This window comes from Gopherus evgoodei, chromosome 4 (assembly GCF_007399415.2).
Source record: "Gopherus evgoodei ecotype Sinaloan lineage chromosome 4, rGopEvg1_v1.p, whole genome shotgun sequence".
Lineage (NCBI taxonomy): Eukaryota > Metazoa > Chordata > Testudines > Testudinidae > Gopherus > Gopherus evgoodei.
Window position 1 is genome coordinate 59,713,239 of NC_044325.1, and position 13,829 is coordinate 59,727,067.

The window sequence follows — 13,829 nt, forward strand, 5'->3', positions numbered from 1 at the left end:
TAAACAGTTCGATTATTTGGATTGAAAAGGTGAGGCTCTTTCTCTGGTTTATGTATCTATCCCCAGCTCTCCAATGAAAACCAACACAAACTTGATAGACTATACTTCGGTCAAGTTACCCATTTATTTATGCTTTAAAAAAAAAACAACACCATGTACAAAGGGCTTGGATCCTGAACTCCTTAGGAAAACAAAACTCCCGTCGGTTTTTTGCCGGTAATAAGCGTGAGCTAAACTTCAGCTTTCGGCGTTTACCTTCTGTAGCTACACTACTATAGGCGCGATGTGGACATTTGTCAATCTTCTGACTATTTAAAAAAAAACACTCCGGCTTGACCAGCGAATACACAGCTTTGAATTGTACATGCAACAGCAGACGTTCTCCTTCTGAAACGCTGTTTTAAAAGGGAACTCTTGATCGCTAGGTTTATTAGCATTTATTTTCATTATAATCTGGAGACGCTGGACTCTCTCTTTCTTCTTTCCCGTGCAGCACAGAATAACTGTAGAAACAAACATCTGCCTCTGAAAGCTACCTCGATATTCAGACACAGAAACACACACACCCCTGGCTGTGGAAAGACAAGGAGGTATCACGGCTCTTTCAGGGATAAAACCTTTCATTGATAAAGACCTACTAGTATTGATATTGGATCGTAATTCACATGCTTTAATCCTCACCCCCGACATTATTACCAAAGCTACATAACTCCGGGCATAGTTGATAAGGACAAACCTCAGAAATGTCATGACATTGCAATGCTGAGACCAGAAATTTTGCTGGATCCATCCCCTCCTAACTAGCCCAGGTTAGACACTAACAGCAATGTTCTAGCTGATAGACCCCTAACTCTATCTGCTTTGTGTTAATGGAGAAGAGCTCGTGTGTGCAAACCGCTTTCCATGCACTTACTGGCCCAATACACTATGAACGGAAGGGGGGATTTAATATTTAACTCTTCTTAAATATCGGACTTTAGTGGGAGTGGAAAATCTGATTTTCTGTGCATTCCAAGAACAATTCCTTGGGGGTGACCTTTAGCACCGAGTCTGTTGAAAGAGGAAAGTAGCCGAGTGTTTATCTGGAGATGACTGAACGCTTTCCCTGGTGGAAGTTTATGGAAGCGTTAAAGGGGGCGGATAACACGATCTTTGGAGGCGCTTGGCCAATGATCTGGAGGGGCTTGGAGAGCAGATCTCAGCTGGCAGACATTTAAATGGGAGACAGCTCGGCGCTGCTGCAATTTGTAATCAAGATCCGCGACTCCCTCTATATGGACTCACTGGCAACTCCCTCCAGGCTCCTACCCCACTGCAGTCTCTAGCCGGCCAGCAAAGTAACCCACCCCAGGCAAGAGACCCGTGTGCAGCAAGGGACTTCACCGCTCCCGCTGACCACAGACCGCACAGGAGGGGGAGCAGCAGGCAGAGCAGGTGAGTGGGACGATTATTTCTTACCGATCTCTCTTTATACTGGCTCCTGGGCATGAAAACAACCAAGCTCTTTAAAAGACAAGAAGGTGATAACTTCGGTGCTAGCCCATCCCTGGTGTAACAGCACTGACCTCAGAGGAGTTACGCCAGGGATACATTTAGCCACTTTTCTGATTTTTTGGTTTGATTGAGTCTCTTTCTCCCTCTCGCCCCTTCCCCCATTCGCTGTCCCTCGCGTTAAAAGAAATAGTCCTTAATGAATTGCTGTCTTGCAAAAGTCTCGATACCTTTGATTTTGCAAACAGCTCCTCTGAGAATGACACAGCCTCCCCCTGCCCCAGCTCAGATGCAGTGGAGCAGACAGAAAGGTATTTCCACTCTCAGTGCTTGAGATTATATTTATCTCCCTAGACAAACATAAGGATTGCAAAAGCCCAATTAGCTCTTCCTGTCATCTCCGCCTACAGCATCATTCCCAGCAAATTGGATTCGGCGCCCATCAGATATGCAGCAAAATCCCAGTCCGGCATCTACGAGGAGTGACTGAAAACTAGGGAGGGGGATTGGGGGGAAATCTCTGATCCTGGCTGGAGGCTCCCAGGTATTAGGGCTCCCACCCCCGTGCGCCGCAGCTCCAGCTGCGATCCCAGGCGAGCCGGGCTCGGGGTGGGGCAGTTTCCCGGAATCTGGAGGGATGGTCTCCATTGAACACTCCTTGATAAAGGAGAAGTGTCAATTTCCAGGCTGGCCTGCCCTTCTCAGCCGGACTGGAAGCGATCCCAGGAGAGCCCGGCGGGATAGATGCAGCTCGCGGACGGGGTGTTTGCATTAACCCGTCTAGTGCGGCAGGAAGCTCCGGGTGCTGGGAGATTGACTAGCTCGCACCCAGAAGCCCTCCCGTAGCCCCAAAGGTGCCGTAAGACGCCCGCGCTCTCGGTGGCGCGACCCTTCTAGCTAGCGCGGAGCTGGAGCGCGGCGCGCCGGGGAAGACACGCGGAATCGCTGTCCCGGGTCATTGCGTCTCCTCCCCCAGCAGCGGCTCTTGCGCTGGGCGGGTGTTCGCCGCTCGGAAGCAGGGCACAGGCCAGAGCTACCTCGCGCACGGGGGGGATGCTGGGACCTGGAGCCCTCGGGCATTTTGCTGTTGTTGCCCTGGCGACTTCCCTGCCTCTTTCGGGGAACGTGCCAGCCCGGGCACTTGAACACAACACAGCAGCACCAATCCCAGCCCCACGCGGGAGCTCCCAGCTCTGCCCCTGGCCCGGCCCCGGCTCGCCAGTTCTCCGCGCTGCGTCTAGCCCAGCGGCCCCTGTTCTCGCCGCTCTGCGGACCGCCGCGCGGATCCAAACCGAGCCCCGCCGAGCTTCCCGCCTGCAGACAAGCCAGCGACCGCTCGGGCCCAGGTGCTGCACGCCCGGCCCAGCCGGACCTGCGAGGGAAGCGCAAGATCGGGCCTGCCAGCCACCCCGGCTTGCGGCTGCCCGGGACGCGCACTGTACAGCGGAGCGCGCTTCTCCCTTCCCCTGCCGGCTTAGTGAGCCTGCCCGCTGCCGCCCCTGCGCCTCTTGCCAGACTCCGGCCGGGCCGATGTCCCACCCGGCTCTGCAAGCCCCAGCCCCACTAACAAGGAGTCTCCTTGCGCGGAACCCAGTCACCTGCCCTGCGCAGGCCCCTGGCTACCAGGGCTGAGACGCTTGCAAAGCCTCTCCTGGGCAGTGCCGCAAAAGAGCGGGTCGTGCAAAGCCGGGCCTTTCCGGGACGGGCTGAACTCGACGGCTCCGCAAGGGAAGGGGAAACCCCGCATTCCTCTAGCGCTGGTCCCCACGCATCTCCGCCAAGCAGGCTCTGGGCTGCATGCGGCACCGGAACGCTGCGACCCCCGGGAGCTCTGCTTTGCGCCCGAGAGCTGCTCCGGCTGGTATTTCTGCGGGAAGGGGCCGGCTTCACCATTTCCCTGGCGCGATGTGTTTCATTAGAGAGGTTTGTTCCTTCATCGCCGTGTTTCTAACGGTTTGTCCGTCAGCACGATGTGCATAGACTCGACGTACCCAGCATGGTTCATAAGTATCAGGCCTGAGTTAAAAAAGATTGCGAAGTAGAGGAGCAAAGCTCCCTTAGAAACAAGACGGGGAAGTTAAGTCTGCTGCTTAGCCACTGGGCGTGATGTTAAAGTGAATCATTTAATTTGCAACAACTTGAGAACGTGGCGAAAACGGATACCTTCGGTGCGGGTGTATCACAAACATTTCTCTGCTGTGAGAAGGGAAGCTGACTGCGATCGGGGTTTTAGTTTGTCCCATCGAGGCTCGGCTAGGACTCTAGGTACTATGGTGGTGGGGTCTTACACGTGGGGAAGATAGATTGGCAGGACAGTGCGGCAGCAGACCATTTCTCGGCTCGGGAAGCCGGAAAGCAAAGGGTGCCCTGCTGAAGGAAGCCTATAGTGTCACTTCGTGTTTTGCATCTGAAAACTGTTCTCTTTAGCCATAAGACCCAAGTCTGGATATGTAACTAACAAAGAGAGCTCTTCCTGATAAACTCCCCCGCTCACTCAGCTACCATTGTGCACAGCGAGGCTTATTTTGTTAATCAACAATGTTCTCGATATGGATAAAATGCAGATATATTGTTCTTAGATTTCCGCTCCAATGGCATGGAGATTTATAAAATCAACGGGGAGCTCAACAATGTATTTGGCCATGGGTTTAGTTATATATATATATATTCTTAGCCCCAGCTTCCTTTGGATTTTACATACTGATATTGGTAACTAGAAGAGCAATCTCTGACATTCCCTTCCCTCTCGACTGTAGGCTACCGAGAAGTATCCAAGACACACACAGCTGATGCTGTGTATGAATAAGTAGCAGCACTCATACTCAAATGTTTCTGGTTCTTCCTAGAGCTCAGATACTAGCTGGGCTAGGATATTTGTTTTTGTCTTTGCTATGCAAGCCAGAATTGTGCAAGGCTTTCCCTAGCAGCAGCCTTTGAATATGTATTGCTGTCTACTACTGCAAAACCACATCAGTACTTCCGATGGATGTGGAGCAAAATCACACTAGCCTCACTGACAGGCATAGTTTTATTGAAAACAATGGCACTACTCCCATGGGGAAGGCAAGTCTGAATCTGGCCCACGCGCATACTTATGATACACAACGGAGTTTTAGTCCTGATTTCCTATGCGACTGTAGTTTAATAGATGAAGGGTGGGATTTTCAAAGGCACTCAGTTTTATCATTAATTTCTGCATTATTCTCCTTTTCCATTATAATACTTGACAGAAAAATAGATTGGCATTCTGCAGAGTGGTTTCCCTACCGTCTTACTCACCAGGAGTCGCTTGCCATTTTAATGCGACTGAAATCCCACCAAACGGAGAAGTTGGTTTTGTTAGTCTAACCTCGGTAAATATTCTCTCTTTGTGGATTGCCCCTTCCACTGCTTTTCCTGTACTTCAAACAGGTGCATTACTGAAACATTAAGCAAGGATATTATTATACTTCATATAATAAACCGTGAATAAAAATATTTTGCTCCTTGGAGACACAAGAGGTGGTACAAACCTCTTTAATTTGTATAATAGCCAAGAAGTTGGGCTCTGATTGTTTCCTTGGATACTATATGAGGACCAGTCAGTAAATATATTTAATCACATTTTATCATAGGTGCTGGCAATAGGGGTTTCGGGGGTGCTGTCACACCCCCCTGGCTTGAAGTGGTTTCCATTATATACAGGGTTTGCAGTTTGGTTCAATAGCTCTCAGTACCCCTACTATACAAATTGTTCCAGCACCCATACATCTTATGGAAATAAATTTTGGGAATTTCCCATAATAGTCTCCCATTAGATTCAATTAATGAAAGTTTGCCACTGACTTCATTGGAGCCAGGATTTTACCCAACATTTTTAAGCAAGCTGCATTGTAGTAATACTTCAGTACTATTATAGTGTAGGAATTCCACAATGGAACTAAAATGCCTTTAAATTTGACTGAGATCCTTAATCAGTAGCAGAAAGCATACATAAACTAAAAACTCACAATACTTTTTAATAATGAAATGGAAGGGATTTTATGTTTCTTCTAACTGATGAGATTGCTAATTCATTAAACGCCTTGATCTTCTTGGGTGATTAGAGCTTCTCCTCTAGAAAATCTAAAGCACCATATAAGTATAAAATATTGTTACTGTTGGACCACAGTGCTGCTCCCACTGAAGACAATACAAAACCTCTGCTGGCTTTAGGATTGGGCCTGAACTGATGAAAAACAGAACTCTAAACTTGAATCTTGGCAATTAAGTAAAGGAGGAATTGATTTTCAGAAATTTAGTTAGTCATTTTAATGCTATTGAATCTTAGGGATGAGCCAGCTCCCATGGAAGTCAATGAGAGTTGGATTGGGCCTTCATGTTTGTAGTTTGTATTTACTGAATTGTTAAGGAGATTTTTCAGTTCACATTTCTGATTCTGCCGGTGTTTCTGTAATACTCAGGATGTCACATAACTTGCTCTTGAACATTTTGCAGAAACTTGGCATTCTAGATGTATGGGCCTGATCCCATGTGCACATAAGCCCCATTGTAGACAAGAAGGTATGCAAGGAAGCAGGCTCTTTATTTAATGAGAGATTTTTGTCTGATTGATCACATTTCAGTTATGAAACAATCTGGCTACCTCATTGCACGTCACTTGTAATTTTTTGCAATGTATACTTTTAAAGTTCTACAAAATTTAAGATTGATAAGGCTCTGGTTCATAAAGGACTACATTGTTCCTATACCATGAGGCCATGCAGATGAACAATCCCCCTGCATGTGGGCATTATCTTGGGTTCAGGTCTTGTGTAGAATGTAGGAGCTGCACTTTAGATGCAACCCGGGTCCACACGTCCCAAGCAGAGATGGATGGGTGCCCAGAGGAAAATAAATTGCACCCTTTCAAGGGCTGTAAGTGAAGTCCTCACTGAGTAAGCAAGTCACAATCTCCGCCCACACCCAGGTTACTCCTCTGTTGGTGCAGTTTAAGGCACAATCTAGCCCTGAATGATCACTTTCATTTTTATTATTCTGAATTGTTTTTTGAAGTGGCCAATATATTGAATTTGGAAAAATGTTTTCCGTGTCACTCATTTTCATGATGACCCAATCTACCTTTTAAATATGTACAAAGTGTTTTCCATCCTTTGGGGGTGGAGAGTCACAATCCTGCAAACAATTACTACCTTACATTTCCTTAAATACAGCCTAAACTGCTTTCTAAATAAGGATGCTTTCTTGAACCTGAGCCATAGTGCTTACCACTGATGGAAACAACTACACTTGGTAGTAATTGTTTGCAGTACTGGGCTCTATATGACAGACTGGAATAGCTATTCACAGGTTGCCATTCAAAGGCCTTTTAAAAAGGGAGGAGGAAGGGGAGTGACACACAGATGACAAATTTAAAAAACAAAAACGATGCTTCGGCTTTGTAGGAATACGCACATTGGCAATAACCAATTGAAAAATGGAACACCAAATGAATACTTGAAGTTTCTTGTGCTGCCTAGAAACTAGCATGTGATTTTTCTGTTTTATGCAATGATGACTATTGGGTTTTTTTAAGGTTCTGGCACCATACTGACTAAATAACAAACACTTTAAAAATACTGTCTTAATTGTAGTGTGGACACATAGTCATCCAAAAGATGGGAACAGCCCTCGATGGAGTCATTCTGGTCTCCTGAGAAAATAGACAGTGTCTTATAACCAGTCTTCTTTTAAATTAGTTTAAAGACAAAACATGGAAACTAAATTAAAAAAAGAAACCTGTTTGAATAACATTTTCGTTGTAATACAAACTGAAAAAAGGCAGGACATGTTCAGTCCAAGCTGACACTTGAAATTATGTAGTGTTACCTTCAGTTAGAATTTCCCAGGTTTTTTTTTTGTCATTGTTGTTGGTTTGTGTCAGACCTTTAAGGTTATTAAAACTGCATGTCTTGTTCAGTATTTCATTTAGATATTAAAAGCAACCCTTCTACATTCTCCATAGGATCAATCAAGAATGCAAAGCGTGGTGTTATATTTGTTGTATTTCAATCTTTTTATGTATGAAGTTCTTTTCAAACACAAGCACACACTGAAACATTAATCTAAATGAATAAAGTGAATGCACTTAGCTATTTTGCCTATCTCAAACTCTGGGCACACTAACAATTTATTAAAAACACTTAAAATAATATCTTAAGACTATAAGCAAGTCTATATGTCATAACATCTTCCCAAACCCAGTGACTGCTAACTCTACCTCTTTCATTTTTTCAATCAGGGACATCTGTGAACATCATAATGTAAATGTTTTGTGCAATTTTGGAAAATGCCAGGAACTAAGAAATTAACATGCTTGGCACAAAAGCGGGAATGTGCTAATAAAGTTCGCGGATGACACAAAGCTGGGGGGTATTGCTAACATGGAGAAGGACCGGGATATCATACAGGAAGATCTGGATGACCTTGTAAACTAGAGTAATAGTAATAAGATGAAATTTAATAGTGAAAAGTGCAAGGTCATGCACTTAGGGATTAATAATAAGAACTTTAGATATAGAATGGGGACGCATCAGTTGGAAGCAACAGAGGAGGAGAAGGACCTTGGAGTATTGGTAGATCACAGGATGACTATGAGCTGCCAATGTGATATGGCCGTTAAAAAAGCTAATGCGGTTTTAGGATGCATCAGGCGAGGTTTTTCCAGCAAAGATAAGGAGGTGTTAGTACCGTTATATAAGGCGCTGGTGAGACCCCACCTGGAATACTGTGTGCAGTTCTGGTCTCCCATGTTTAAGAAGGATGAATTCAAACTGGAACAGGTTCAGAGATGGGCTATTAGGATGATCCGAGGAATGGAAAACCTGTCATATGAAAGGAGACTCAAAGAGCTTGGCTTGTTTAGTCTAGCCAAAAGAAGGCTGAGAGGGGATGTGCTTGCTCTTTATAAATATATCAGAGGGATTAATATTAGGGAGGGAGAGGAATTATTTAAGCTTAGTACCAATGTAGATACAAGAACGAATGGGTATAAACTGCACACTAGGAAGTTTAGACTTGAAATTAGACGAAGGTTTCTAACCATTAGAGGAGTGAAGTTCTGGAACAGCCTTCCAAGGGGAGTAGTGGGGGCAAAAGACATATCTGGATTTAAGATTAAGCTTGATAAGTTTATGGAAGGGATGGTATGATGGGAGAGCCTAATTTTGGCAATTGATCTTTGATTATCGCCAGCTAAGTATGCCTAGTGGTTGGGGATGGGATGCTGGATGGGATGGGATCTGTTACTGCAGAGAATTCTTTTCTGAGTGCTGGCTGGTGAGTCTTGCCCACATGCTCAGGGTTTAGCTGATCGCCATATTTGGGGTCGGGAGGGAATTTTCCTCCAGGGCAGATTGGCAGAGGCCCTGGAGGTTTTTCGCCTTCCCCTGCAGCGTGGGGCATGGGTCACTTGCTGGTGGATTCTCTGCAGCTTGAGGTCTTCAAACCACAATTTGAAGACTTCAATAACTCAGGCATAAGTTACGGGTTTGTTATAGAAGTGGATGGGTAGGGTTCTGTGGCCTGCTTTGTGCAGGGGATCGGACTAGATGATCACATTGGTCCCTTCTGACCCTAGAATCTATGAATCTATGTTTTATTGCTGTGATTCTCAGTCTGTAGTTCTGTAGACAGCTTTCATAATATCTGTCTGGTTCGTTATCTGATTTGTCTTGGTCTCAGGCAGAACATGTGAAACAATCATCAGAGGAGAGCTCCTACCACTTCCTGATACAATACAGGGAGTGCTGAGCTCATGGATTGGAGGAATGGAGGTGTGGCAGTTGCTTCACCTGGGACGTGTGTCAAAAAGGTTCTGGTGCAAGTAAGGGAGGTATCCACACCTGATCCAACCACTAGGAGAGGTTAGATAGAAAGGAGACCTTCAGAAGCTGGTAGAAGGGAGGGAAGATACTTGTGCCATCAGACACAGGGAGGGGAGATAAGGTGTGATACATCATGACACTGAGTCACATCAGTGCAATGTCCGGAGCTTGAAGAGGTCTGAAAAAAGTGTTCGGGGAGGGTCTTATCACCCCTACATCCTCCCATTCCCCATCCAACAATTAATTCTACCCTCAGCCTCCAAATCAGCTTCTACCAATTTTGCACATTCCAGCCTCACATCAGTTCTGTTCCCTTGCCCTCCATTAATTCTGCCCCTACATTTGTTCTTCTTCCCTTCCCCCCATCAGGTATGCCACTCTTCCGCCCCCCGCCACGCCATCTCACATCTGTTCCTCCTGCAACTCCAGAGGTTTTTAACCCCTCTTCCCATTCCCAACTCAAGTGTTGCAGGGAGAGCGAGGGGAGGTGGAGAAGCAGAGAGGAGCTATCCTGTTTCTTCCAAGAGGTGGGGGAAGGAGGGAACAGAGCTGCCCTGAGCTGCTGGGCTCTTTCTGCTCACCCCTTATCAATCCCTTCCTATGACAGCAGCTTTGGCTCCTGGTGGAAGAGCTTGGCCTGCTGCTTGCAGCAGCCCTGATTGGCTGCTCTTCCTCAGGAGGCAGGCAAGTAGGGAAAGCACCCAATCAGAGGGGGTTTACCCCCAGCAGAAATGAAATATACACCCTCCCAGCGACCTAGCTTGAGTTTTAGACATTTTATTTCCCAGGCTTGCGACCTGGTGCAACCGGTGCACTTCCTCAAGTGTTGCAAACTGGCCCAAATTCACCGCTATGAAGCCTCTCATACCATTGTGCAAAGGAGTCTGTTTGTGCAACATGCCAAAGAGCCAGAAGAACCTTGATTGCTTTTCATGTTACACTGGTCTCTCTTCTGAGTTACACCAACCTAGACTCCATTCCACTCACACTCAGTGGGCCAAAGTTTGAGGCTTGTGTAATGGGTAGATTTATACTCTGCTAAGCAAAGAGAGTTTAAGTAAGTTTAGCATTTCTGAGCCTGGTTCTCTTCTCCTACACCAGTGTAAATCAAAGTAAATGGAGTTACACTGGAGTGAAAATGGTGTGAGGAGGGAAGAGAATCAAGCCACTTAAACTGGTGTAATGTACGTGGGGAGAGGAAGTGAAAGATATATGCTACACACAATTGTCAACTCCAGCTACAGTTTTCACATAGCTGGAGTTGCATAACTTGGGTCGACTTAGCCCTGTAGTGTAGACCTGCCCTTAGACTCCCTCCAGACTGACTTTTGAAATGGGATCACGCTATTTTGTAGCTCTCTGCAACTTCATGTAATGCTAAAGTGTCTCTCCAGCTATTAAAGGCTGGGTATCTCTCCTCTCTGATACACTTTTCTCTTAGACCAGATGAGATATTGTACACTTGCCTTTTGCAGATTTCATATGAAATCCACAATTGTGTTTTGTTTCTTCACTGTCCCCTACCTAGGATGGTCCGCACAGTGTATGCTGTTGGTGGTCTGCTTCTTCTAGCTGGAATCCTGTTACCCACAGCAGAGGGGAGAAAGAAGAACCGTGGGTCTCAGGGAGCCATCCCACCTCCCGACAAGGATCAGCCCAATGATTCAGAGCAGACACAGACAAAGCAGCAGCCAGGTTCAAGGCATCGAGACCGGGGAACTGGCACACCAATGCCCGCCGAAGAGGTGCTGGAATCTAGCCAGGAAGCATTACATGTCACTGAACGCAAGTATCTTAAGCGGGATTGGTGTAAAACTCAGCCCCTCAAACAAACCATCCATGAAGAAGGCTGCAATAGTCATACTATTATCAACAGATTCTGCTATGGCCAGTGCAATTCTTTCTACATCCCAAGGCACGTCCGCAAAGAGGAAGGCTCTTTTCAGTCCTGTTCCTTCTGCAAACCTAAGAAGTTCACCACTATGACAGTTACACTCAATTGCCCTGAACTTCAGCCCCCTAGAAAGAAGAAGAGGATCACACGAGTCAAGGAATGTCGGTGTATATCCATAGATTTGGACTAGACTCTGCAGAACACTATTACACTGATGCTCCAGGCATAGGCAATCGCCATTGCCAGGTGAAATAAGAGTGAGTGACATAACTACCATACCTGCGTGGCTGGACACAACTGACAGGAACCAGAGTGAATCATCCAAAACATAATGTGTGTGTGTGTGTGTGTGTGTGTGTGTGTGTGTGTGTGTGTGTGTGTGTGTGTGTGTGTGTGTCTATACAGAAGTATATGAATGTTCACTATAGAGTAAAAACATTTAAATTCATGTGTGAAATATCACCAAAGCCTGTAAACACAAGGTTCAGTATCACATCTATGAATTAGGACCCTTAGCATACACTCATATTCCCCCTGCTTGCTGGGTTCAGTGCAGCTGTGACTTTTGCTAATGCTCCACTGGAGACCATATTATTCACCTTCACGATATGAAGAAATATCAAATCAGAGGCATTCAGGAGCTTCCAAGCATGAATATGATCCTAAATTTAAAATAACCAATGTTAAAAGAGGTGCAGTCATAGGTGAAACCTCACTAAAAGCCACACTTCCATCAATAGTTTCTACTATGCCTTTGTTTTTTTTTTAATCAGTGTTGCTGGGAGGCCGGGTGGCATGAGTGTGTGTGTGTGTGTGGGGGGGGGGGGAGATAAGAACCAACAAGACACAGAGAGAGAGAAAACAACCCCAGGGAGCTAGAAGGAAAAAGAAGGCCAAGAGTTAGCAGGAAGGAGAGGAAAGGGACAGGAGGGAGTAGGAGAAGGAAGGAGAGAAAAGATGAGAAAGACAAAGGAATAAGAGGAGACATTTTCTTCTGCTACTTTTTTGCTTTAATTTATAGACAAATCCATTTGTTATATAAAATGAAAAGAAATTACAAACATGGAATTCATTCCTGAATTCTAATAACAGTCTAAATCAATTAAGATCCATTCTTATGTCACTAGAGCCTCTTGATTTATTTATGGTCTTGTAATTCAGATATCAGCTGCTTTATATATTTATGTATGTGTCTGTACTGTACATGTAATATGTATATATACAGTCTCTATCTACATGTGTGCACCCAATGAGGTTATGTATTTTGTGTATCTGTACTTTCTCTCTCACACAATGTACCAATCACAAAAAAATCTCAGTATACAACATCAAGCACAAAATGGCAGTAATTTAGCATATAAAGAGCAAAGCAAAAATTACAAGCATCATGTGACTGCAAATGCAATAACCACACAAGAGACAAAAGACATGGCATGCATGACTAGTAAACATTGCATTGTTATTGTTATTTTAGCTCTGCCACAGGCATGCAGTTCGTTGAAAAAGAGATGCAGAGCCTTGCCAGCAATAATCTGCTTTTTATATCCTTTGCCACAGTCTTGCATTTAAACAGGATTTGGACTAAGTAAAGAGAATTTCCTGAAAATTAAGGACTAAATGCTCCCCTTCTGGGGAAAAAGCCATGTGAGGGGAATAGTAACTCCTACAACTCCATGGGCTTCACCTATAGAGTTATTCTGCTATTCTCCCCTTAGGGAGTGCAGAAAGTCTTGCAGGAGACTCTAGAGATTCCAGCACAGCTGAACAGAATGTGAGCCACTCCCCACTTCACCCTAATATTCGCTTCCTCACTCATTCAGCAGCCATGCGGCTGCTTTCGCCCTCCCCAAGCCTATCTCACAGAGTGCTTCCACAAGCAGCAATTTCATAGTGTTTACCAGCCAGGTGAAGAAGGAAACAAGCCATGCAGAATGGCTGCTTCTGAGCACATCCCCAGCAATAAGTTTCAGTCTGATCTCACATCAGTGAAAAGGCCTATTTCTGCCACTATTGATGTCACTGGGATCAGGATTGGGCCATAAATCAGGAGTAACCCCAGTGAAGGTAGAAATTCCATTCTAAAGTTACCCTCATATAAAATCAGTGTGTGAGAGAGAATTAGGCCCACTGGGTTTGTGTGGAGGGGCTTCTAGTCTAGGAGACAGCCTGCCATTGAGGTGCCTTTTCTCTTCTTCTGTATGCACAGGCCACAACTGGCAATATTTGAACAACTGTGCTTCCTCATATTCCGTGCTTCACAACAGAGGGGAGTATAGGGTCTTAATTTCGGAGCAATCCACAAAGTATTTTTATCCATCTGGACTCCAAGAAAGACAACTATTCTATTATTATTATTATTATGCCAAAAGGGAAAATACAGCAATGGCATATCACAAATACAGGATCTGTTCAGTCATTTATTTAAAAGCCACAGCTATTACACAACGTATCATACAATTATTGGTCAAATCCTACATTTCTGAATTTAATATATTTTTACTGTAAGATCCACAACAGTGCCATCTGTAACACTAAGATTGCAAATCAGTGATTCATATTATTAAACTGTACACATTGGATCTGGCGTCTTCTGACTTTGC

General features: G+C 45.1%; 1 protein-coding gene across 4 annotated transcripts; it reads left to right on the forward strand.

Moving 5' to 3' along the window:
- The first annotated feature begins 1,258 nt into the window (after nt 1-1,258).
- GREM1 (gremlin 1, DAN family BMP antagonist) lies at nt 1,259-13,609 on the forward strand. 4 transcript variants are annotated; one of them, XM_030559406.1, is made up of 2 exons: nt 1,259-1,434; nt 10,864-13,609. In XM_030559406.1, exon 2 carries the CDS (start codon nt 10,865-10,867, stop codon nt 11,417-11,419), a length of 555 nt encoding a protein of 184 aa, XP_030415266.1. In that variant the 5' UTR covers nt 1,259-1,434; nt 10,864; the 3' UTR covers nt 11,420-13,609. The 4 variants fall into 4 exon arrangements, with proteins under 4 accessions (XP_030415266.1, XP_030415268.1, XP_030415267.1 ...); XM_030559408.1 differs by lacking the exon at nt 1,259-1,434 and adding an exon at nt 1,978-2,035; XM_030559407.1 differs by lacking the exon at nt 1,259-1,434 and adding an exon at nt 2,190-2,345.
- Nucleotides 13,610-13,829: the final 220 nt, after the last annotated feature.